At 41.3% G+C, this 26,769-nt stretch overlaps 1 protein-coding gene across 1 annotated transcript in view; it reads left to right on the top strand.

Annotated features, from left to right (window-relative positions):
• The window catches only part of AGBL1 (ATP/GTP binding protein like 1), a 391,004-nt gene that overhangs the window by 269,601 nt on the left and 94,634 nt on the right, over window positions 1–26,769 (top strand). The window contains exon 22 of the mRNA XM_032233152.1: window positions 1,073–1,236. Coding sequence (XP_032089043.1) covers window positions 1,073–1,236 — 164 coding nt within the window. The remainder of the gene's footprint in view (window positions 1–1,072; window positions 1,237–26,769) is intronic.

Here is a 26,769-nt window from a genome sequence, read left to right as displayed (position 1 = left end):
ACCGGTACAGTTGGAATGGGCCCGGCGTCGTCCACATGGACGCAAGCAACTTGCGCATGCGTCATACCTGCCAGCAACGCTTCTGCAAGTCTCCATGATGCTCCAGCTGCTTGGCGGAGCATTTTGCAGGTGCTGTACGTGCCATGCGTGTGCAAAAGGCTTTAAAGGACAGGTAAAGAACTTGGGTGGGCGGATGGGCCTTCAGGGCTCCATACTGGAACGGTATCTGGTGCTCCGGACAGGCTCTGGCATGCCCGTATCGGGACATACTGCCTGCAATCCACCACTGGGTAGTTGGTTCTCACCCGTCACGTGAGAAGAATGTTACTTTGATGAGGTGATTTCCTTCAAAGAGACACTTTGATTGAAGTCTTGTTACATCGAAGGGCACCTAAAGTTTTAGTTTACTTGTGAATCATTTTAATAAGGGTTGAAAAGCCGTGCATTGTGTCAACGTTTTCAGGGACAGGCTGGGTTGAAAGGAGGACTCTGATGTAGAAGGAAGGGAACCGACACAGATCTATCTATACAAGCAAAAGGCAAGCATTTAGTGATCATTAAGTTTCTGCGGTGTTTGGAGCAAAGAACTCACTATGGAGGGAATTCATTTCAATGTCTCTTCAAGTCTGCCTGGGGCAACATTTCTCTTAGTTCATTGCAGCAAGAAAGTAAAGAGGGGTGGGGGTCTGCTAAGGAGACCAAGGTAGCTGAGGTTTGGGAATCTGAAGGATCACTGGCTTGCATTTGTAAGACATCCCTTTTTGTATCCAAAAATCACTGACTGCATTTTTTTCTGCTCCCAGCCTGCCAAAGTCTCTTTGTTTTCATCCACTTTCATATCCATTTGGAAAAATTTTGTGAAAAAAGCCTTTTTTGCTTTCTCGGGAGCAATGGAGGTAAAACAAATGAACTAAGCTACTGCTGATTATAGAATAGAATTCTTTATTGGTCAAGTGTGATTGGACACACAAGGAATTTGTCTTTGGTGCATATGCTCCAAATTATGGAATTTCCCTCTAGGTTCTAACGGTACTTTCTCTCCCTTCGTCTCCTTTCTCTTTTTTGCTTCTAGGGTCTTCAGGTGGGAACTTCGGAACTGGAGGAAATGGGTGCCAAATTCTGCCTTGGACTTCTGGTCCTTCAACTTAAATCCCTGCCATGCAGCAAGAAGGTGATGACCCAGGCAGAGGTTCTAATGGACCTGGAAGAGGAAATTGCTGATCATCAGTCACAAAGGTCAGTCCAGTGACAATTTATCTGGAACCAAATTAGCTGTTGGCTTTCGAGGTAGCAGAAAATGGGACCTTTGTGTATTACTCTTGCAGGCTTTGTGTCTCTGTGTGGTGTGTGTGTATGTGTGTGTCTCTGTGTTGACATTTTCTGGGCTTTATGTAATCTGACATAGACATTAATGCTAGCTAAAAGGAGCTTTCTAGTTCCTTAGACTATAAGACACTGGCTAGGTTTACATTTCAGCTACTAGGGATATCTAGTGCAAGCAGAAAGATAAGGATGAAAATGCAAAAGTAGCATTGAGATGTCCAATTTTTTGGGGTGGGGGCAAGTTCTTTATTGTATTTTGGGGTCCCTGGTAATAATACAATTGGATGAAGATGTATGTCAGTTTGTGTATTTTTGGCCAGACATAGAAGTGTGAGAGGACACATCCACTGCTTTGTATCCACCATCGTTCTCGTTTTGTGATTTGACTTTCTTGATTGGGTTGTGAAGGAGTCTCTTGATCAGGTTGTCTCATTTCTGTATTGCTTTGATGTTTACTAGGATGTCAGTTTCTATGCCCTCCAATAGTACTTTGGGTTTTTGTATGTTTAGGGTTCTGTCCAGGATAACTGTGTTTCATCCTTTGCCTGCTGGGAGGATGGTGAGGGTTTGGTCTACTTTAGGTTTTGGGGGAATGTTCTGCTTCTGATTTGATGTTCTGCTGATCGTCGGATCTGCGGATTGTCTACTTTGTGATTCCATGGGTAGATCTGTGGCAAATCCTGTAGTTTTAAATTCTGTTTCTACTGCTGCAAAAAATTCTGACTAGTATCATCTGCACTATAGTTGACCTCTTTCTGGAGCTAACTGCATTTTAACAATGGAGAGTGGACAGCTGGACATGTTGGCTGTCCATTTGTGTTCCAGAACTTATTTGCTTCTTGAGTTTAGCTTGAGCAGTTTGATTTGGAGTCTTGTTTTCCCCTTTTCAGTTTGTTTTAGAAATGTAGTTTTGATGGTGGTTATCTCTGTGTTATGGGGTTTATCTATGGTGTGTGTGCTGGTATTTAGCCTGAGATGAGCATCCACAATCATTAGCCATATCATTTTCGGCTGCTTTGTTGAGCTATTTTCCATCCAGCTGTGCAAGTTATTGGAGGTTTGTATCTGATTATGAAAATTGCTTTGCTGTTACATTCCAAGCCAGCTCTGAATGGCGTAGCAGAAAAACAACAACCGTAACCACCACCACAAGCAACAGCAAAAATACATTTAAATAAAAAAGGAACAAAAATAATCAGAGAAATGTATTAATATAATTACGAACATGTTTATCTAATGATGAATAGGAAAGATATAGGAAAAGGGAACAATATTTTGTACATATAATATAATTATATTATACTATACTATATTATACTATACTATACCATATTGCATTATATACTGTTTGTATGTATATGTATGTATGTATATGTATGTACAGGTATGTCTAGTATATCACTGAAGTGAGTACACCCCCTCACATTTTGTAAATATTTCAGTGTATCTTTTCATGTGACAACACTGAAGAAATGACACTTGGCTATAATGTAAAGTTAATGACTGTGTGTTGCATTATTTTGAGGGGACATCATATTTACACTGTTATACAAGCTGTATACTCACTACTTTACATTGTAAAGAGCATCAAGACCCATGGTGGCACAATGGTTAGAATGTAGTATTACTCTGCCCACTGACAGCAGTTCGATCATGACCATCTCAAGCCTTCCATCCTTCCGAAGTCGGTAAAATGAGGATCCAGATTTTTTGGGGAAATGTGCTGACTTTGTACATCACTTAGAGAGGGCTGTAAAGCACTGTGGAATGGTGTATAAGTCTAAATGCTATTGCTATCCATTGGCAAGGCATTCCAGTTCACACAGTGATTTCTTTTGTTGCTGCTGTTATTGAAATAGTTCTTCTCCCAGGTTTTTCCTCCAACACAAGACTGCATTGGCTCTTCCTTCTTCATATCAAAACTGTTCCATAATTTACGATGGGCTCTTAGTCTTGCTCTTCAGGGATGCTTTAGCAGTCATTAGCACCACCTGTTCTTGATGCTGGAGACTGTATTTACTGTCTTGCTTATTGTGTTTAATGTTTCTAGCAGGTGGAAGGAAGGAAGGAAGGAAGATAGAGACATTTTTTTATCTTCCTTATGCTGATTTCTACAAATGAATGTAGAAATGATGCATTTATGTGAGTTTCAAATCCAAAGCTAGTCTGACAAGTGATTGGTGTCTTCTTAAAGGGAATCATTAGGTTCTGGATAGATGGGTGCATAGCAGGCATAAATCAGGATTCCAGCTTTAGAATTTAGAGTTGCTAAAGGCATTGAACAAAATAACTTCGAGCGAGGAAAGCAATCTTCAGACCCACTGGAAAGCCAACAAATGAAAACATGTGTCAGAAGAGGGTCAGCGTTTCAGAACCCACGTTTCCTGAAGAAATTTAGAATTGTCTGTCTGCACTTTAGAATTAAGTGTCTTTGTACAGCCATGTTGGGATGGACCTTGTCCAAATATTTATTCCATATAATTAGCCATTGGTACTCTTTGAAAGCCTCATGTTCTTTTGATTTCCCCTACCTAATATCAATGAGGTGAAATGTTCTCATTTCATTTCTTACTAATCAAATCAGCTCGATTTGACGTTGAACCTCCTGGAATGAATATGTTACTGATGCGAATGTTCAAAGCATATCCCACATCACGGCTGATGACCTCTTTCTATCGGTCCATGATAGAAAGTGTCCTCACTGCATTACAGGGCAGTACACTGGTTTAACTGCTGTGGACAGAGAGTGATCAATTCGGCTCAAGAAACCATTGGTTGCCCTCTAACACCACTGGATGACGTCGCCAGGTCTCGCTGCTTTAGCAGAGTAAGGAAGATACTCAGAGATGATTCACACCTTGGTCAGTGTCTCTTCGCACTTCTAGCATCAGGAAGAAGACATCGAAGCACAGCCAGCTGAACAAAAAGGTTTAAAAATAGTTTCTATCCTTGGGCTGTCAGATTCTTAAACACAACCACAATCACTCCACGCACACACGGAAACATATGACTAGTTTTTCTTTTTATTTATTTCTTCCTTTTTCCCAATTACTTGCATAGGGTTTGTATTTTTTGTCATGAATTGCACCAGTGAGGCTAAAGCCAATTCTGTTGTATACATGATGCGCAATGACAATAAAGGCTATACTATCAAATTCAAATCTTTTCCATGTTTAATCAAGCTTGCCAAAATCTTCAAATCTGAGGATTCATCTGAAGTAAGAGTAGATTACTTTGCCTCCCCGTGATCTGAGCAATCTTTTTTAACACAAAGGTCTGTTTTGAATGCCTCCTTGTGACAGTTTGCGCATCACCCCAACCACACATCTTCACTTCTCATTCATGCACAAAAACTCACTGCCCACAACCTTTCCCTTCTCCTCCAGCACACAATAAATTGAATTATGTCTAGTGGGAAAAATAAATAGAAGCCATCTTGCTTTCTTGTCCTTCTTTGTACTCCAATTCTATTTTTGGATTTTTGTGGCCTCTCCTCTTTCAGCCATCCGATTGCCTGACCTGTTGCACAGGTCAGAGTCTTTACCCTTCTGCAGGCTGTATTTGTTTGTTTGTGAGTGTCTGCAGAGGCAAACTTAGTTGCAGTTCTGATTTCCTACCCATGTCTTAGGACTGAAGCAGCCACAAATCTTTTTCCTTTGTGACTCTCAAAAGATGCTGTTGTGTGTTTCAGCAACATTGATATAGTGATACAATCAAGGATCACTTTCCTGAGCCAAGCCTTTCAAGATATATGATACCCCAACCTTAAAGAAGAGCATCCTGCAAAAATCAATTGTTCACCCCCTTACTTGCCTCCCAGAGTTATGGGTACTCCATTGCTGGAAGGTTTTCAAGTAAATATTGGGCATTCATTTGTCCACAATGGTATAGGGACTCCAGCTTTGAGCAGGGGGTTGCACTAGAAGACCTCCAAGGTCCCTTCAGCCCCATGAATCTATGAAATTGCTGTTGACCCTTGGGTCTGATCCCATGCCTTCAACAGTTGCTCTGGTCCATTATTGAAATAGAATGCTCCTCCCTTAATGGTAAAGGTTCCCCTTGCACATATGTGCTAGTCGTTCCTGACTCTAGGGGGCAGTGCTCATCTCCGTTCCAAAGCTGAAGAGCCAGCACTGTCTGAAGACGTCTCCGTGGTCATGTGGCTGGCATGACTAAATGCCGAAGGCACACAGAGCGCTGTTCCCTTCCCACCAAAGGTGGTTCCTATTTTTCTACTTGCATTTTTTACATGCTTTTGAACTGCTAGGTTGGCAGAAGCTGGGACAAGTAACGGGAGCTCACTCCATTATGCAGCACTAGGGATTCGAACCGCTGAACTGCCGACCTTTTGATCGACAACCTCAGAGTCTTAACCACTGAGCCACCGTGTTCCTCTATCTTACTATCTTAGCGACAGGCAAAGGTGTCTTTTTATTGATGTCCAGGACCCTAGCCTTTGGCAGTTTCAGCACTCAGAAAGTTTTCTTTTGCCATTTTGCTTGGACCATCACCTCTTCTCCTGAAGCCTATGAGGTCATCTGATGTTGCGGTCATGAACTCTCCTCACAGCCCCCAGTCCCCTTAAACTCTTAGGAGTTGTCTCAACTGGGAAGATGAAGTGCCAGCAATCACATTGGGCATCCAATTTTTTTTACAATAACTTCCATGCCTCATTTGCAGAGAAGCACTACTAGATCCTACTCAAAGGTCTAGCGGCATTCTTTTGCATTTGTCATCACCAGCAAGGAGATGGTAATTGGGACCGTTTCCTCTTCTCAGCAGAAAACCAGAGTGAAACAAAACCTCTTTTTAAGCATGACTCTCTAGTTTCTGTCCATTCCCCACTTTCTCAGCTTGACTACCTAATATACCCCCTCCTCTTTTTTTGCTCCCCTGTTGTTATTTCAGTGAATGTAGACTTGAAAATCTTTTCTATGCACTGCAGGGAATAATATGCTATTTGTTTCTAGGATGATGCTTATGTATTGGGCTCAAGTTGGCTCAAATGGTTTTTGAGGTAGATTAGTGACACGGGAGAGAATATATTATTCTAAGTGGAGGCCCCCTGGATACAAAAGCCCTTCTTATCAACTTAGTGTCCCCCCTTTTTTCTTATAGGCCAGCAATGGCTGAACCTGTAGAAAAAGAGAAGGCCTTGGAGGCTTAGGTATGTTCCTAACTACAATTTAGCTTCCTCCACATTGTTTCTTCCATGGGTTATTATTATTTATTATTTAGCATATGGTGGTGATGCATGAGGCAGGAGACTACAGTTTTAATACAAAGTAGTTGTTTGGTTGCTAATGATTGCTGGTCTGTTCAGTGCACGCCCATGCACTATCCAGAGTGCACCACAGGGGGCAATCTACTTTCATACTCAGAAGATTGGAGGACATTCTGCTGTGGGGCTTTCCCCACCACCAATGTCACCTTACATTCAGGCATTGCTTTCAGGCAGGTCCGGAACCGGTTGAATTTGTACTGCTGCTTGAAGCATTGTTTTGTTCCCACCCAAGTGGTACTTATTTATCTACTTGCATTTGCAGTATTTCAAACTGATAGATGGGCAGAAACTGAGACAAGTGATGGGAGTTTCGCTCCATCATGCGGTGCTAGGACTCAAACTGCTGGAGCACAGTTGTTCTCTGGCACCTTTAAACCACTGAACCATTGTGTCTCTTTCTTTCACAGGCATTAACTAGGGACAGCATTCTTCAGCAACTTACAAAGAGCCACAACTACACCATAGTTAAAATACATGAATTTAGAAGTAGAATTCCTTTCCCAGGCTTTGTCCCATTCTATTTGATGTGTATCTTTGAGCCATGATAGATTCAACTCTCATCCCATTTGTTCTTTCCTGCTTTTGATCTTTCCCTTTTTCTCTCTTCTCCTTTTTTTTGAAAATAAAAAAACTCTCTTCCATTGCTTTCCACTTTTTTTTCATCTATTGAAAACGAGGGACAGAAAATCACTTGATTGGAGTGTTCAAGGGGGTTCAAACAGTTAATTGATTTGGCTTGTTTATTTTAATCAATTAGTCAGCACAGAAAACCCAAGTATATAAAGAATAAAATATAAATGTATGGCAATCAGTCTGGATTCCTGAAAGATCAATTATCTCCACTTGTTTCTGCCTGCCAAGCATATTCCAACATTGTGGGTATATTCCAGGCCCTCTCCTTTTAAAATTGTCATCTTGTGTGACCAAGAAGATATTCCTTCTCTGTTGCATTCCCCCTACCCTCTGAAATAGCATCCTTTGAAAGATAAGGATGCTGCCCCATCTTCTATTTCAGTGACGTGCGGTGAGGTTTATGGCTGGTGAGGCACTGACACAGTGGTGGGTTTCAAATTTTTTTAGACTTGTGGACTTCAACTTCCAGAATTCCACAGCCAGGCATGCTCAGTTCCAATTTAAAGTGACAGCATTTGTTTTTCTCCTTTGTGAAAAAGTTTTCTTCATTCTTTTTCTTCTCCCTCCCCCTCCTTCCTCCCTCTCTTCCTCTGTCCCCCCTCTTTCAAACAGACACATGACACTGTGTCTCCTACCCCTTTCCCTCTCTCACTCACTCTCTCTCAAACAAACACAAACATAGAAGTTGGTTTGGAGCCGATCCGAGCCTTTGATTGCAGGCAGGGCCACGTTGCCTTTTCAAACTTGTAATCAGTGAAGCTGGGCTTATATAGTTTTATCCAGCTGTGTGTGTGTGTGTGTGTGTGTGTGTGTGTGTGTGTGTGTTTGAAAAGGCAACGTGGCTCTGCCTGCAATCAAACTACACTTGGGGAGGGATCTACACTTGAGGATGAAGTTTGAATTCCTCCCCCTCCCTCTGACCCACACGTACCTTTTCCAGCTGTTTCGGAGAGGATTTCAACTCTGCTCTTGCCTGTCATCATGAAAAGAAAAAAAATGTAAAAGGAAAAAGGCTGAGGTCAGACTGAGCTAGTTGCTGCCAGAGTCACCGTGGATGACTGTGCTTAATTGTTTAAAAAAGCCTCTTAAAAAGTGCGATCTAAAGGAGGAGGCAGGAGAACGACATGCCTCACCTATGTCAGGAATTTTTAGGCTTTTAACCCTTGCTTAACTCTGCTCGCGTGATCATAAAACACCTAAAGTCAGAATAGATGAGGCACGTCGTTCTCCTGCCTCCTCCTGTAGAGGGCGCTTTTTTAGAGGCTTTTTTAAACAGTTAAGCAATAAGCAGAGTCATCCATGGTGACTCTGGCAGCAACTAGCTCAGCCTGACCTCAGCTCTTGCCTTTTTCCTTTTACATTTTTTTTCTTTTCATGATGACAGTGGTGAGGCTCTGCCTTCCCTGCCTACCCTGACTGCATGTCCCTGTTCTGTTTTTCTGAAAGCTTTGGAAACTTGGCTTTGGTCCAAGGCTTGTGGTTTATGCTTATTACTTTCTGGTAGCCCTCAACCTACAACCACAATTGAGTCCAAAATTTCTGTTGCCAAGCAAGGCAGTTGTTAAGTGACTTCTGCTCCATTTTATAACCTTCCTTGCCATGATTGTTGAGGGAATCACTGCAGTTGTTAAGTTATTGACATGGAAGTGAATCTGGCTTCCCCCATTAACTAGAAAAAGATGATCACGTCACCAGGGGTGGCCTTCAAAAATTTCAGCAATGGGTTCTTTCTCCACTTGCTTGGGTGGGCATGGCCAAGGTGGGTGTGGCCTAGTCAGCCTCCTGCACCATGGCGGAGGGGCCATTTTTGCCTTCCCCAGGCTCTGGAAGCTTTCTTCGAGCCTCTGGGAAGGTGAAAACTGCCTCCCCCAGGCTCTGGAGGCCTTCTGGGAGGCTTCTTTTTCCCCCTCCCTGAGCCTCCACACAGGTCCTGCACTTACCTCGCATTCAAAATGGGCCACGTGGAGACTCCTGTGAGGGGCAGGGTGGGCAGGGCCAGCCAGGGGTGGAATTTGTAGGTTCTCTGAACAGGCCATATCATTAGCTATGGGTTCTCCCAACCCAGGTAAATCCACAGCAGCCCACCCCAGGTCTTTGCAACAATTATAAATACACCCTATTCTGCATTTAGATCACGTGACCATGGGGATGCTGCGATGGTTGTGTGAAAACTCAGACAGGCCTTCCAGAGAAGTTGACTATCTATTTCTTTCTAAGATGGAACGGTGTGATCTACCCAAACTGCATTTGGGAAGATATGATCAAGCCATCTAAATCAGTGATTGGCCTAGCATTGGTCTTTCTCAGCAAAGGCAATGCAGGTGGGAAAAATCTGGGTACTCAAGTGCCCATACTTGCAAAAGGTTGTATCAAAAACAGAAGACCCATGTTATGGGAAGTAGGGGGCGAGCTTTTTTACAAAACGCACATATTGCAGAAAATTGTACATAAGGCAAACACCTATTTCCATCTGGGTGTGGAGGTTTTAAATGTGCAGACCGAGGTTGAATTTTTGGAATGAATTAATGACTGTACACAAAGAATGCTGACATAGTCAGGATGAGGGGTGATCTTTGCATCTCTATCACAAGCTCTGTTTGCAAGTGTATATAATCTAATCTTCCCTTGAATCTCCTCTCGTGCTTAATTTGTGGCCCTAGATGACAAGATGATGCCCTATGTTGCTGGGACCATTGAAATGCAAAGAAAAAAGAGAATTTCTCAAAAGTGAATTTGCCTTCCCCCACTTCTTCTTTCCCTCCATCTCTTGGCAAACAGTCAGCCTCAATCTACCAGCTCTGTTCAACTCATTCTTCACAGCCTCTCTGGTGCTAATGAATATGCCCATTATTCAAATGGACACCACATTGGACCTAATAAGTAGCCCGTTCTAATTTATCTCCTTTTCATTAATGTTTTCCTGAGCTGTCTGTACTTTCTACTGTTTGCTTCTCTCTCTTATTACCCAACTAATATTTTTTTTCTGAAATATAGGTGGCCTCCTGAGTTGGTTATCCAACATCAAAGCGAGGCTCAAGGGCCAGGCAAGGTTCTCTCCTGACTATGTCACCAAAATAATTAATTTATCAAATAACACTGAATGCATCTGAGGACAAGGCAGGTGAATAGGGGAGGTGGGTCAATTTGAAATGGAAGGCATCAAAGCTGGCAATGGGTACCCCTTACCATTGTGTTGCTTGTTAATGCGGCCTGCAAGGTTGTTCAAATTATACACCTGCTGCAAATGAACGAGCTTTGCAACTCTTAGCAGGGCTGTGATAGCTGATTGACTTTCCCCCCCTCCCCTCCTTTGGGTTATGAAATAGCAAAGGATTACCAGATGATTATTACATGTTAGGTGGAGACTTACATGCCGGTTCATTTTCCTTTCCAACTATAAATGCCCTGTATTTTATTAACATAATAATTTGGAGCTTTCCAAACTAACATGTTTTCAGAGGCTTGGTAAAGTGTTTCTTCTCCCCAGCCCTTCTCTTACAAGCTATTGATCATGAGGTAAAAATGTAAACTTAGCCAGAAGGAAGAATATAGAGTGGATCGTTTGCCTCTAAACGAGGGGGGGGGGGGGATACTTACATCTAATAAATAAATAGATAAATCCTTAAAACAATTGAAAAAGCATGACATATAATAAAGACAGAGGTGTTATTCAGCCAGTTGGGACCGGTTCAGGCAAACCAGTACCTCCGATGATCAGATGACCCCGCCCATTGCCCTCTCCTGTGCTTTATTTCTTGCTTTCTAGCTCATCTCAACCATGCGGCACATCTGATTCCCACCCACCCCCATCCCACTGTTCTACTTGCCATTGCTGACTTGGAAGGTAAGTAGCTGAGTTTCTAAATGCTCCATTTTCAGTGGTGTGTGCAAGTGCTTTAGGCGTGTGCATGCGCAAAGCACATGCTCGCCGAACCGATTATTAAACCAGCAGCATCCCACCATTAAAGACATATGCATGTAAATAACTTCTAGACAGCAAATAAACAAATACAAGATTGTCAAGTGCAAGAAGTCAGGAGCCAGGATAGAGTTAAAAAAATACAACACATTTATCTCATGCTACATAAGGAAGACTGGACGCTGAAGAATTGAAGCTTTTGATTTGTGATGTTGGAGAAGATCTCTTGGACTGCACGAAGTTCAAATCAGTCAACCTGAAAGGAAATCAACCCCGACTGTTCTCTGGAAGGACAGATACTGAAGCTGAAGCTGAAATACTTTGGCCACCTAATGAGAAGAGAGGACTCATTGGAGAAGACTCTGATGTTGGGAAAGATGGAAGGCAAAAGGAGAAGGAGACAGCAGAGAATGAGATGGTTAGATAGTGTCATTGACACAATGAATAGCAATAACTCTTTGATTTATATACCTCTCCACAGTGCTTCACTGCACTCTCTGAGTGGTTTACTGAGTCAGCATATTGCCTCCAACAGTCTGGGTCCTCATTTTATCAACCTCGGAAAGAGGGAAGGCTGAGTCAACCTTGAGCTATCAGGATCGAACTCTAGCTGTGGGCAGAGTTTGCCTACAATACTTCATTCTAACCACTGTGCCACCACAGTTCCTGAACATGAATTTGGAGAATCTCCAGGAGACAGTGTAAGACAGGGAGGTCTGGTGTCACAAAGAAATAACGTAGCAATTGAACAACAATGCACAAGAATCTCATCTCACAGCAAATTGTTGCCACATAAGAGTCAAGAGACTTCAAGGGAGGCAGGTAACAAGGTTCCGACTAATGAACCCAACCAATTCAGCACTCCAAGACTTTGAGCTTTCTCAGAGAAGCTTTCTCCTTTGAGCTTTCTCGAATAACTGTTTTATTGAATGCAGGATTTGAGTTTCTTATGGGGGTCTAAAAGATAAAGGTTCCCCTTGCACATATGTGCTAATCGTTCCCAACTCTGGGAGGTGGTGCTCATCTCTATTTGAAAGCCAAAGAGCCAGTGCTGTCCGAAGACATCTCTGTGATCATGTGGCTGGCATGACTAAACGGCGAAGGCACACGGAACGCTGTTACTTTCCCACCAAAGGTGGTTCCTATTTTTCTACTTGCATTTTTATATGCTTTTGAACTGCTAGGTTGGCAGAAGCTGGGACAAGTAAAGGGAGCTCACTCTGTTATGTGGTGCTAGGGATTCGAACTGCCGAACTGCCGACCTTTCTGATTGACAAGCTCAGCATTTTAGCTATTGAGTCTCTATGGGGTATAGAAGACTCCACACTGATGATGTGTTTTTTACCCCATCCTTGGGCTCAGCCTATTCATCACCTGCAAAGACTGACACAAACATTTGTGTTGCAACATTAATAGATAGTTAAGCGAATAACGGCTGAGAGAATGAAAAGTACTTTCTCTTCTAAACAAACAAAGCGTTGTCAAAGAAATGGTTTCCAGAAATTTTGCTCATTGCTTTTGGTATTTCATTGCTTTTGCTGCTCGAGGTGGGGAAAACATACCTTTGGAATTAACTGCATCAGCAAATTCTTTGCTCTTTATTTTGATAATTTTTATTGTTTCCTTTCAGGGCACAATAATGCTTTAGAATTCCAGAAGTGTCTTGTTTTTAGAACAAAGTGTTCAAATGACTTCTCCCTCATTTACTTCTCTAAATGGGTCCGGAGTGGAGATTAATAGGCTAGGAAATACGTTTTCTGCTTCATAGCGAATAAAAATAATTCACTGGAACTAAATTAATCATGAAATGGACTCAAAGTAAAGAAAAGAAGGCCAGTACTGGCCTAATTTATGAGTTACAAACCCACCCGTCCCCAATTCAAATGGCGATTTTCCGCAAAGACATGCTTCTCAGTTGCCGCCAACTTCTAATTTCAAGAATTCGAGTTGTCTGGAATTGGAACTGGATCTAATCAACAGAAAACTGAATCAACATGCAATATAAGAAATTGGAAGGGGATTTTATGTCCTGGAAGGCTCAGTTGGCAGAAATTCCAACAGTCCTAATGTGACAGGAGATGCAGGGCAGAAATGACCAAGCATATATAGTAGCTAGAGGACAGAAAATAAATTGTTAGAATCACACAGGTTTCCTAATTATTCACATGCACTGTATTTGTCACAGAGTGCACAGTGTAACTACTATTTTGAGACAACCCGATCAATCAATCTTCAACTATAACATGGAAGCACATAGGGGGGAAGGGAGAGAGACACCCTCACATGGCCTCCCTTATATAGACAGCTTCTTAAAGTGGCAATAACCCTGCTGACTCATTCTCATTTCATCATCTTGGTTTACAGTCTTACAGCAGTTGGTCAGTTATTAAATCATCATTACCTTAACACTTCTCCCATATATTGGGAAGGTATAAGATTTTGGAGTTAGAACCTCCCAAAAATGCTTAAAGCTGTAGAATGTGGGGTGATAATGCAAAGTAAGCAGGATTGGGATCTATTCCTCCCTCCCTCCCTCCCTCCCTCCCTTCCTTCCTTCCTTCCTTCCCTCCCTTCCTCCCTCCTTCCACTTTCAGGTGATCTGGAACTAAAACTTTACAACACTGAGAATGTTTTTCTCCTTGTTAAACCAAGAGATTAATACCTACGCTGGGCTGTCAGGATGGCCAGGTGCTATACTGCCTTGGTCTTGTCAATTAGAGTTCATGAATCAAAAGAGATGCTCCCAGTAGAGAATCAGGTTGGTTTAGTGGTTAAGGCAACAGGCTAGAAACCAGGAGATTGTGAGTTATAGTCCTGCCTTAGATATGAAAGCCAGTTAGGTAACTTTGAGCTAGTCAGTCACTCTTAGCCCAATGCACCCCACTGGGGGGTTGTTGTTGTTTTTATGGGGAATCTAGGAGGAGGAAGGAGTATTAGGTATACAAGTAGTAGTCCTCAACTTACAATTGGGCCCCAAAATTATGTTGCTAAGTGAGTTTTGCCCCATTTTATGACTTTTCTTACCACAGTTGTTAAGTGAATCATGTTAAGTTAGTAACGTTACTAACATGGTTTCCTCATTGACTTTGCTTGCAAGAAGGTGACAAAAGCTGATCACAGGATCCTGGGACAGTGCAACCATCATAAATATGAACCAGTTGCCAAGCATCTGAATTTTGATCACATGGCCACAGGGATGCTGCAAGGGTTGTAAGTGTGAAAAATGGTCATAAGTCACTTTTTAAAGTGCTGTTGTAACTTTGAATGGTCACTCAATGAACTGTTGTAAGTTGAGAACTGCCTTTGTTTGCCGCTTTCAGTTATTTATAAAATGAATAAAGGTGGGATATAAATAAATAAAAAATACTAAAGATGAAATCTTAGAAAGGAGTGATCTTTTTTTAAAAAAAATATATATGCAATTTTGTTGTGTTAGCCATGGTGGCGCAGTGGTTAGAGTGCAGTATTTCAGGCTACTTTTGCTGACTGCCGGCTGCCTGCAATTTGGCAGTTCAAATCTCACCAGGCTCAAAGTTGACTCAGCCTTCCATCCTTCCAAGCTGGTAAAAACAAGGACCCAGATTGTTGGGGACAATAGGCTGACTCTGTAAAATTGCTTGGAAAGGGTTGTAAAAGCACAGTGAAGCAATATGTGAGTCTAAGTGCTATTGTTATTGAATTGACAATTAGTCCAGATGAACTGCATCTTGAGCCCATCCTGAAATAAAGCATGGATAAAGTATCTTAATTGTTCTTCTTGTTGATTGTTTTATTGGTATAACTTTGTGCAATGGTTAAGACTAAAAGTAGCACTTGTTCAAAAGTCAAGCCACAGTTTTTCAGTCTAAATGGGATTGGGGTTTAAGCATTGCTCTCAGTTTGTCCATTAGACCAGTGGTCCCCAACCTTTTTATCGCCGCGGACCAGTCAGCCTTTGATAATTTTACCGTGGCCCGCTGGGCGCGCGCAGGGGTGGAGGGGCGTTGTTCGCGACGACACATTGATTGTTTATATATCACGTCCGTACCAGCGCGGGGCTCTCTTCCCTGGAGCCTTTGCGCACGGCCCAGGAGCTTTTGCGCACGGCCCAGGAGCCTTTGCGCTGCAGCGATCATGTCCCCCAGCCGCTGCAGCGATCATGGCCCCCGGCCGCTGCGCGGCCCGGTGCCAGGTACTCCACGGCCCGGCACCGGTCCGCGGACCGGGGGTTGGGGACCACTGCATTAGACAATCCACTCAGTGGAGTATTATTTGCTAAGGATAGCATCCTATTACAGCTTAAGCAATGCAAACGTAAGTACAGCTATGAATCTTCATTTACAGGCAGGATTGTGCGAAGATGAAAAGAGTGTGCATGCATCCCCGAGTGTCTGAATATGAAGGGAAACACAGTGATCAGAAGCACAATTCTCCAATTATTGAACTCTTGAGAAAAGAACTTCCTAAAGGCATTGTGGCACAGTGGTTAGAGTGCAGTATTGTGGGCTACTTCTGTTGACTGCCGGCTGCCTGCAATCTGGCAGTTCAAATCTCACCAGGCTCAAGGTTGACTCAGCCGTCCATCCTTCCAAAGTCGGTAAAATGAGGACCCAAATTGTTGGGGGCAAGAGGCTGACTCTGTAAACCACTCAGAGAAAGCTGTAAAGCACTGTAAAGCAGTATATAAATCCAAATGCTTTTGCTATTAAGACCCAGGCGTGTATGAAGATTAGAAAAATGATTTAATAGCCTGCTGAAATCAATGGGAACTTTACATTAACTTAAATAAGTTTTATATCAAAGCAGGAGAAACGAAGGAGATGAAACAACGGTTAATCCAAACATGGAGATTACAATTCCTTCCCTTTCTATTTCATCTTTCAAGAGATGAAAGAATGAATATATATATATATATATATATATATATATATATATATATATATATATATATATATATATATATATATTCATTCTTCTGCTCTCTCTGCTCATCATGCTTTCGCATCTAATCATATTTTGTATCTTTCTTGGGGTGTAGCAGGCTCTGAAGCCCCAAGAGCAATTTAAAGAACGGTGTCTGCAGTGCTTAGTAGCTCTTCTTCTTTTTTTTAAAAAGAAACCTTGTATGCAGGAGGCGATAACTGGCAAGCAAATCTCACTTTGGAGGCCTTCAGGGAACAGACTGGCATAATCATGTCATTGTATTGGCAGAGGAACGAATAAGCTTGATACAGGGAGTACATTAGGGACATGATTCATGCACATACATCTGCATAACGTAGAAATCTTGCTTTCCTTGGCTGATTCCTCAATGACCTTGACTTGGGCAATTTGCCAAAGTAGACGTGAGCCAAACATCCCCCAAACAGCATTTTTAATATGTCTTTTCCCTCCTCCCCACCCTAGAAGAAGATGCTCTCTTGGCTACCTTCTCCAGAGGGGCTACAGCTATACTATGCATATTCCAGTTAGCCGACCTCTCAGTTTACAGGAAGATGGTAATTAATGAGCTCCTATTCTTTTGTCTTTTTCCTAGGGATGAATTAAAAAAAAATGATGAAAGTTTTATTCACTTTTTTGTCAGTTGAAAAGACCAGAGTTATATGGCTATAGATTTAATTTGTCTTGAAACTGCTCTCCTTTTTTTTCTCCTGCTCTTTCGGGTTTTTTTTTAATTCAGTGTACAGCAGGCCATAGAACAGTGGTGGGATTCAATTTTTTTTACTACTGGTTCTGTGGGTGTGGCTTGGTGGGCATGGCAGGGGAAGGTTACTGCAAAATCTCCATTCCCTCCCCACTCCAGGGGAAGGTTATTGCAAAATCCCCATTTCCTCCTGATCAGCTAGGACTCGGGAGCCAGAGAAAAGATGGGGCCATGGTCAGTCAGAGGTGGTATTTACCAGTTCTCGGAACTACTCAAAATTTCCACTACCGGTTCTCCAGAACTGGTCAGAACCTGCTGAATAACACCGCTGAACATAGAACTAAGCTAAGTCTGGCCAACAGCTTTCTGTTTTCTTCTTTTGCTGGGGAAAGATCCTTTGTACAGTAATCTCAGTTACATTTTGCAATCCAACCATTTAATCTGGAAGTACAAATTTGCAAGTTACAATATTTTTCGGAGTATGAGACGCACCAAGATTTTGAAGAGGCAGGGGGAAAAAAGTTTTTATACTCCACAGACCTCCCAAAAATGGCCCAGTTTTTGCCAAAATGGGCCTATTTTTTCAAACAAAAGAGACATGAATAGCTTTTAGGAGGCTTGTAGAGTGTGGTCCATTTTTTGTCAAAAAAGGGCATGAATAGCCTTTGTAGCCTTGTAGCCTTGTAGAGTGCTCCTGGGGGCTGGAGGAGGGGAAAATTGAGTAAAAATTGGCCCATTTTTTTCTCATTTCTGCCCTCCCCAGCCCCCAGGAGCATTCTGAAAACTTCCTAGAGGCTATGCACGGCCATTTTGGTGAAGATGGCGAGGTTTTGGGAGGCAAAAAATGCTGTATTCAGTGTATAAGACGCACCCAGATTTTCAGCCTCTTTTTTGAGGGAAAAAATGTGTTTTATATTCTGAAAAATATGGTATATTCACGATTAAGTGCATTTCTGTAGGCCCTTTTCCAAAACACATACTTTTTAAAGCAGTTTTCCATCAGGGAATAATATTTCGAAAGCCTCCAAAGGATATAATTGTAGTTTTGTTTATATGTTGATTTGAACATGCTTCAGCATAGAGGAATTAAGAGTTGTGGGTTTTGAAAAATACAAAAAGGATAAACAGGCAGTTAGAAATTTAGAGATCCTATCAATGCTTTTAAAGAAAATAGAATAGAATAGAATAGAATAACAGAGTTGGAAGAGACCTTGGAGGTCTTTTGGTCCAACCTACTGCTTAGGCAGGAAACCCTACACCACTTCAGACAATGGTTATCCAACATCTTCTTAAAGACTTCCAGTATTGGAGCATTCACAACTTCTGGTGGCAGGTTGTTCTACTGATTAATTGTTCTAACTGCCAGGAAATTTCTCCTTGGTTCTAAATTGCTTCTCTCCTTGATTAGCTTTCTGTTACTTCTTGTTCTGCCCTTGGGTGCCTTGGGCAATAGCTTGACTCCTTCTTCTTTGTGGCAGCCCCTGAGGTATTGAAACACTGCTATCATGTCTCCCCTAGTCCTTCTTTTCATTAAACTAGACATACCCAGTTAAAATAAAGTAAGAAGGAAAGAAGAGGAAAAGACCATTGTCCAATTCCTGCTCAGTGCAGAAATCCAAATAAAAAGCAGCTGATTGATGACTATTCAGAATGCATCCACTGAAGGCAAACCAATCATGTCACAGTCAAATCGCTCTTATGGTTGGGAACCTTTTCTAATGTTCGATTGGAATTGGTCTTTCTTTAATTGTAATCCATTACTCCATGTCCTGTGTCAGGGTTCCGACCAATGCCCTAATAAAAGCAGGAGCCTCAAAGTTTCAAGAAAATTCCAGTTGTTTATTAAAAGCGTCATGTCAGCGTGGACCAAGTGAAACCAGCTCTGACTTCACCCAGTTCGCACCTTGCCTCTGACCCTGTTGCCAACTCTCCCCCAGAGTACGTCACCAGTCACATTCCCCAATGAAGCAATTTTGCAGGCTGTAGATGTCACTCCCTCTGGCTGTTGCGGGTCTCCGTGGAGATGGCCTTGACTTCGGCTGGCTAGGATATGTTTTGTTTTGACCGAGATGTGAATTCCTTGGTGCAGCTGCGACTTCCCATCTCTCTGCCTATGGCAACTCAGGAGCAGGTTAAGAAAGCTTCACGAGTTGACATTCTCCATGATGGAACAATAGAGAGCAAAGTTTGAGCTCGTGGCATCCATTTGGGTATTTGAAGATTGCTATTCTGTCCTGTTCCCTTACTCTTCTCAAGGCTAACAATAAAAAACAAAAACAAAGAGTAATAGGTACTTCCAATTCCCTTACTGGACTAGTTTCTAGTCTCCTGATCATCAACAATGAATGATTATTATGTGTTGCATTGTTCTATTACATATTCTAGCCAAAAAAAAATCTGTTAAAAGCTTATAAAAATATAACACTGGAGAAAAACCAGATGGAAAAACACATGATCTTGGTCCAAGTTTGAGGGGCTGTATCTCAGAGCCGTAGGATGTTTAATAACTAGTTAAGTACTAAGCATTCATCTGAGGAATCCTTACTAAGAGTTAAGTCCACGGTCCTGCATTGAGATTTCCAAGGTCTTGATAGAGATTTACTCTACTGCCTCCACTAATTATAATTATCTTTTTTGCTTACTTCTTCAGAAGGGCTACCTGGGAAGACTTTCTCTTTTTCTTTGTTTTCATAAATAGAATGATTATATTTTCAAAGAGAAATGTAGCTGGCTGGTAAACCATGCTGCAGGGTAGTTGGGATAAATCCAGAGGTGGTTTGGACCAGATCATCTGAACAGGTAGTAGAAATCGCGGGTGTCCCTGCTCACTCACCCTAGCTTCTAGGGCAACTCATTTTTTTTGCCAAAAGTGCATGCATAGAAGGCTGCGTGCATGCACAGAGGTGGTGTGTGCAAGCAAAGTGAGCGCCCGTGCTCACGCACTCACATTTCCGTACGGGTAGGGAAGATAAGTGAATACCACCCCTGGATGAATCAGAATTATCTCAAAGTCACTCTGTGAATTTCTTGGTCAAATGGGGATTTGAAACTGGGCGTCTTTGGTCTCAGTCCAACCCCTGGACCTATTATTACAACACCAGCTTCATGTAATATCAGCAAAAGACAAAGGATAGGCAAGGAAATAAATCATAAAGATGAGCCAGATTCTTTTTTTAAAAAGGCAAGCACTGGCAACAAATTGAGAGGGAATATTTCTGTTTTTCAAAAAAAAAAAAAATCAAAGTGAGAGAGGTGGGGATAAGGCTGGCAATGCTACCGCCGGAATCTCAATTAAGTTTTGTCAGCTTTCTCTCATTTTCATAAAGGAAGATAATTAAATGTTCAGGAAGAAGCCTAGACGGCTGGTGAGCAACTCATAAAACTGAAAAAGGTAGGAGAGATTCATTTCCCATCTTTCATCTAAGAGAGACACATTTTTGTGAACAGAAGGTTCAATGGGAGAGGGATTCATGGAATTGGAAGGGGAAAAAAATTAGCAGTTTCGCTGGCAGTTTTATAAAACATAGTGATGCAATTTAACTCTGTGAGAGGACAGGCTGCTTACCAAATGGCCAGCATCTAGTTTGCTATTCTGCTGTCCCTGTAAGGCTCCTTTGTAGCCAGCGTAGGAACTGTTGGCTATAAAAACTGACCAGAGAGGCAACTGAGGGTGTGGTGAGATGGAGAAGGTGGTGTACATGCTTGTAAAACAGCCTGAAACAGCCTAAAAGTAGATCTCTAGCAGAAGGACTCATAAGAAGTTAGGTCATTCTTTACTTATGACCACAATTGGAGCTCAAACTTTTGATTGCTAAGTGAGACACATGTTAACTGAGTTTTGCCCCATTTTATGACTTTCCTTACCAGGAACATGGTGCCTTAGTGACTAAGATGCTGAGCTTGTTAATCAGAAAGGTTGGCAGTTCGGGAATGTCTTGTATGTAGTCCAACTCCCTGCCTTGGCAGGAAACCCTACACCACTTTTCACAAATAGTTATCCAACATCTTCTTTAAAACTTCCAGTATGGAGCATTCACAATTTCTGAAGGCAAGTTGTCCCACTGATTAATTGTTCTGCCCTCAGGTTCTTTGGAGAATAGCTTGACTTCTTCTTCTTTGAGGCATCCCCTGTATTGAAACACTGCTATTATGTCTCCCCTAGTCCTTCTTTTAATTAAACTAGGCATACCCAGTTACTGCCACCGTTGTTCACAGGTTTAAGCCTCTAGTCCCCTAATCATCTTTGTTGCTCTTCTCTGCACTCTTTCATTAGACTATTAAACAGAACACTCTGACTATCCTACCAAGTGGAAAATCACAAACACTCAGTATTTCTTACTGGTATGTCAACTTGTACATTCCTGGCTTTTTGTGACAGCATTAAATAGCAACATTCAAGCTGAGTTTTTGCTTTTTTTTTTATAAAGGAGTTTCAGTTTTTTCTCACTGCCAACATTGTTCATTGCTCCGAAAGAAACAGGCCCAGCAAAGCATGACCACAAAATCATTGTCATAAAATTGTGAATATAAAAGGTGCATCGCTCAAGCCAACCATTTCTGTGCCTTTCAAACAGGAAGCTCCTTTAAAATTTGCAGTCGCAAATTTGCGCTCTGTCCCTATAGATGCCAAGTTTATTGGGAAAAGCCACTATTATTATGCCCGATTCCCCATTAGATTAGATTTCCACTACCAAGCTGTTTCTTTACAAGTGTTCTATGGATTGACACACTGGAAAGGAAATTGCATCACTGGGTATCTGAATGCCATTGAAGAGAAACTTTGTCTACAGAAATCAGTTTAGGCATGAAAGACAAGATGCAGCCTAGGTTTAACGTAAATAATTGTGTTACGGTAGTTTGTTCAGCTTTTGATACATTTTTCACCCAAACATTTCATATTTACCATTTTAAGGAGGGGAGGCGTGCATGCATGCATGAATGAAGTTTCTAGACCTTCTGATTCGGAAAGCTATCTTTGAAAGCAAGGGATGGGACAATTAACTAAGCAACAGAGGAGTTGTAAATGCAGAATCCTCTTTGTAAGCATTCAGCTTGTCAGGATGGAAAGCAATGTAATTATTACAAGAATAGGCATTCATGAATAATAAGTGAGCGTTTTCATCAGCAGCGGGAAAGAGGGAGGGAGAAAAAAGGAAAGCCACTGAAAAAAAGGGAAGTGGTTTTTTTCAGCCCCGTTGAAATCCTTGTGTGTACAGAAGACAAACATGATGATTTGGATTCATGTCTGACAGAACTCTTATGAAAGAAAGAAAGAAAAGAAAAGAAAGAAAAGAAAAGAAAGAAAAGAAAGAAAAGAAAGAAAAGAAAGAAAAGAAAGAAAAGAAAGAAAAGAAAGAAAAGAAAGAAAAGAAAGAGGAAAGGAAGGAAGGAAGGAAGGAAGGAAGGAAGGAAGGAAGGAAGGAAGGAAAGAAAAGTTCAAACAAGTTTCTTTGAGCTTCTCTGATCCACCTGGGTAAAGTGGAGGGATATAGATCTTTCTGACATTTTGTTTCTCAAAAGGTTCTAGCCACCTGGGTGACAAAAGGATTGCAGCCGCTCAGAATTTAGTGCTGCAGTTTAAAGTGATGGTTTGCCGGCTTGTGATACCATCCATGTTCTCCCAGCTGGCTGGCTCTGATAAGGCTCTTAAACAACCTCCTCTCTCTTGGAAACTTGATAGAGTTTGGCGTCTGATTACTTTACAGAGGGATCCACCGCTGGGAGGTGAATTTTAAAAGAGGGGCTAATTATGAAATTCAGGGATGGATCTGTTCAGTTGCAATTCCATGTGTGAAGCCAGTAAACAGATAACAAGGGAACTGCATTTTGGTCCCCTAATTTGGAGTATATTTATAATCCACAGGAAGTAAGGATGTCTATATGGGAATCACTCTGATGTATTCCCATACCTACTTTGCAGCACTGTTACTGGGCCCAAAGGGGGCACCACAAAGTTGAGAAAGGGAAAAAAACCCAATTAAGATTTGTACAGTATGTAGGGGGGCATCAAGATTTGTCAGTGTTTAGGGCACCAGTGAGCCTTAATCCGCCACTGAGTACAGTTTATTTTCTTTCCAATTTTAAATCAAATATTCAGAGAGAGATATTGTCAGACGGACCTAGGAAAGTATTATACTCCTTTTTGTAACGTATTACATAGCTGAAAGTTGTGGCTTTTTTAATAGCAAAATGTGCCATCTTTTTTTCTTGCAGCTGGTATGATTGTGTGATATATAGAGTTTGGTTTAAAAAAAAAACTTTCCAAAGTTCCATCTATTAATTGTACTTTTCCTCTCCCTTTCTTTAATTATGTATTTAAATTGCCAACTTCTTCCTTCAGACTGATACTTTATTATTATATACTTATATACATACCATGACAATGGTATGACTGTTGCATGTTTTATCCATAGCCGTGTAGTTTCAATGGGGATATTTTGTGATTTTTCCCCAATTCTTTTTCTTCGACTCTGGTATCTCCAGGTATAGCAATATCAATAAACTGTACACTTTGGCCCTCTACAACCATGATATCTGGCATGTTGTGTTCCAAATAATGATCCTTCTGTATTCGAAAGTCCCATGGATCTAAATTTGGATCATCATCATCATCATCATCATCATCATCATCATCATCATCATTATCATCATCATCAATTACTCCTGTTTCTAAATTTCTATCCTCACCAGTGAGCTACTGGATGGTCATCTGGTTGATAGACATATCAAAAATCTACCCAAACTCTATCCCAATATAGATAAACAAACTGTGCCTGCCAGATGTTGCAAATGGTACATTTCACCAGTATAAGCTAGGTTGCAAAATAATCAGACGATAATGAAAGTTTCAGACTCACAGCAGAAAATACTTCAATTATGCAACCTTACCTTTGTGCTTTCAATAGAATGACTAATGCCCCAGACTTTCCCTCAAATAAAAAGGAGGGGGAAACTTCTACCAGTGTACACATGAGATCATAACCTATGATAGCATGCTTAAAGGTTATCTAGGAATGCATCAAACTAATGAGAAACTAATAACAAGATAAATCTGCTTTAGGGTTCAGCATTTATCCAGAGAACATTATACAGTTGTTCTCTCTTAAGTTACCCCGCAGTGGCTCAGTGGCTAAGACACTGAGCTTGTCAATCAGAAAGGTTGGCAGTTCAGTGGTCTGAATCCCTAGCGCCACGTAACAGAGTGAGCTCCCGTTACTTGTCCCAGCTTCTGCCAATCTAGCAGTTCGAAAGCACGTAAAAATTGCAAGTAGAAAAATAGGAACCACCTTTGGTGGGAAAGTAACAATGTTCCCTGTGCCTTCGCTGTTTAGTTATGCTGACCACATGACTACGGAGACGTTTAAGTTTATTGACGTTTGTATGCTGCCCACTCCCTAGGGACTCTGGATGTCTTCGGACAGCGCTGGCTCTTTGGCTTTGAAACAGAGATGAGCACCGCTCCCTAGAGTCAGGAAGAGCCAAGGTGGCGCAGTGGTTAAATGCAGCACTGCAGGTTACTTCAGCTGACTGCAGTTCTGCAGTTCGGCTGTTCAAATCTCACTGGCTCAAGGTTGACTCAGCCTTCCATCCTTCCGAGGTGGGTAAAATGAGGACCCGGATTGTTGGGGCAATGTGCTGACTCTGTAAACCACTTAGAGAGGGCTGAAGGCCCTATGAAGGGGTATATAAGTCTAATTGCTATTGCTATTGCTATTGCTATTGCTAGGAATGACTAGCCCATATGTGCATGGGGAATCTTTACTTTTTAAAGTTACCATTGCCAGTATCCAGATGGATAATATTTAATTTTTCAAGAATACAAAGAGCACTTTAGGGAAGCTAAAACCTTCAACAAGGGAGTCGTGAAAATTAAATACACAAAAATTCAGAAAATGATTATATAGAACCTCCACTGAAGTCAAATACTTCAGGGAAATACTTGTATTTTTAATGTTAAGTCTGTACCCAATGCACTCTGTATTAGATTTTTCAAAGTGAAACTTGGTTAATTTAGTGGAATTGAATTATCTTTCAAGAAATAGCAATAGCAAGAAAGGCCTTGCATTTTAATAGAGGCCTACCCTTTCTAACATTTTTTTTGGCTAATAACACTAATTAAAATGTGTTTACCTTTATTGCTGGATGATACATTATTCGCATTTTGCAATACATTTTGTTGAAAAATGTACCTCAAAACTGAGGCACATTGAATATATATTGAAGTTTAAAAGTTGTCTGAGGAAGTCTGTGAAAAGCATCTACAAAAATACATTAGGCCTCTGCAAGATAATCCAGATTTCTTTCCCACAATAAAATTTTGTATTGGGGAGACACTGTGATGCCTTTTCATTGAAACACAAAAGCAACACAGTTTGATTTGATCAAGTTTCTCCCTGTCTTCTCCCTAAGGTAAAGTTAAAGGTCCCCTCCGCACATATGTGCTAGTCATTCCCGACTCTAGGGCGCGGTGCTCATCTCCGTTTCTAAGCCAAAGAGCCAACACTGCCCGAAGACATCTCTGTGGTCATGTGGCCAGGACGACTAAACACTGAAGGTGCACGGAACACTGATACCTTCCCACCAAAGTGGTCCCTATTTTTCTACTTGCATATTTTGTGTGTTTTCGAACTGCTAGGTTGGCAGAAGCTGGGACAAGTAACAGGAGCTCACTCCATTACACGGTGCTAGGGATTTGAGCTGCTGAACTGCTGACCTTCTGATCGACAAGCTCAGTGTCTTAGCCACTGAGTCAGGCGTTTTCTCCCTATCATTAGCTAAAATTTTGATGACTGGCCTATTACCAAAGGTAGTGAGATATGTTCTCTAGCTCAGTTCACCAAACTTTGGGGCAAGCTGTGTTAGAGGTTCAATCAATCAATTCAATTTACTACAGACATAGACCAAAGACCAGACCAAATAAAAACACTCAGTAAATATACAATTAAAAATTCTAGAATAAAATAATAAATAACAGATAAAATATATGATAAAACTAGTCTGTCAATTACACACAGTCTACTATACTAAAATTGCAATCCATAAATTGTGAGGCCCATGGTCAGCTTGATGCTAAAAGAGACAGGAATAAGCATAAGAAAGGAATATAGATTAGCCAATTTCATTAGAAAACAAAATGCTTGCAAAATGTGTATGGGGACAGCTCTATAAAGAAATATGCATGAAAAAACACCAAAATACAATCTTTTCTTCTCTACGCCTTCTAGACCTTCACTTAAAGACCTGAAAACAGACCAAATAGAACTTAAGATAAATTGAAATTGAGTCCATTTGGTGTAGTGTTTAAGGCACCTGGCTAGAACCCAGAAAACTCTGAGTTCAAGTCTCATCTTAGAAATGAAAGCCAGCTGATGACTTTGGGCCAATCACCAGGAGACTTTGAGTTCTAATTCTACCTTATGCATGCAAGCTGGGTGACTTTGGGTCAGTCACTGCATCTCAGCCCACCCAACAAGTTTGTTGTTTTTTGCTGCCTTGAGTTATCTATAAAAATAATAAGGGTAAGATTTAAAAAAAATCTTGACCAATAGGTCTACCTGCCAGGCTAATATTGGATAAGCAATCTTTTTCTGATCTAGTTTCTACTGTTTGCATTTGCAAGTTTCAGCCTGTATTAATTGCATGGAAAATCTCATCCAAAGAGAAATCAGGCAGGAAATGCAATAATGTACATGGGCAGCTGATTCTTTCCACAGAACAGAACTTGCTACATAATTAAACAAATTAGCTGCCTGGTGATATTCAGCCAAGCATAGTTTAAATGAATAAAAGTATAATCCTATGTACAACTCTTCAGAAGCATACCACTGTTGCCCTACTCTCAAGTAAAGTACTAATAGGATTGCAGTCAAAGTTACTGCTGGGTTTAAATCAGGTGTGCTGATTTAAAAAAATACTTTAAGTGAAGACTATTTTTCACTGCCAACAAAAGCTTTGCAAATCAGATCAATAAATCAATCTGTGATAAGT

Source organism: Thamnophis elegans, chromosome 16, assembly GCF_009769535.1.
Source record: "Thamnophis elegans isolate rThaEle1 chromosome 16, rThaEle1.pri, whole genome shotgun sequence".
Taxonomy (NCBI): domain Eukaryota; kingdom Metazoa; phylum Chordata; class Lepidosauria; order Squamata; family Colubridae; genus Thamnophis; species Thamnophis elegans.
Note: the sequence above shows the minus strand (reverse complement) of the source record. Positions and strands in the feature narration are given on the sequence as shown.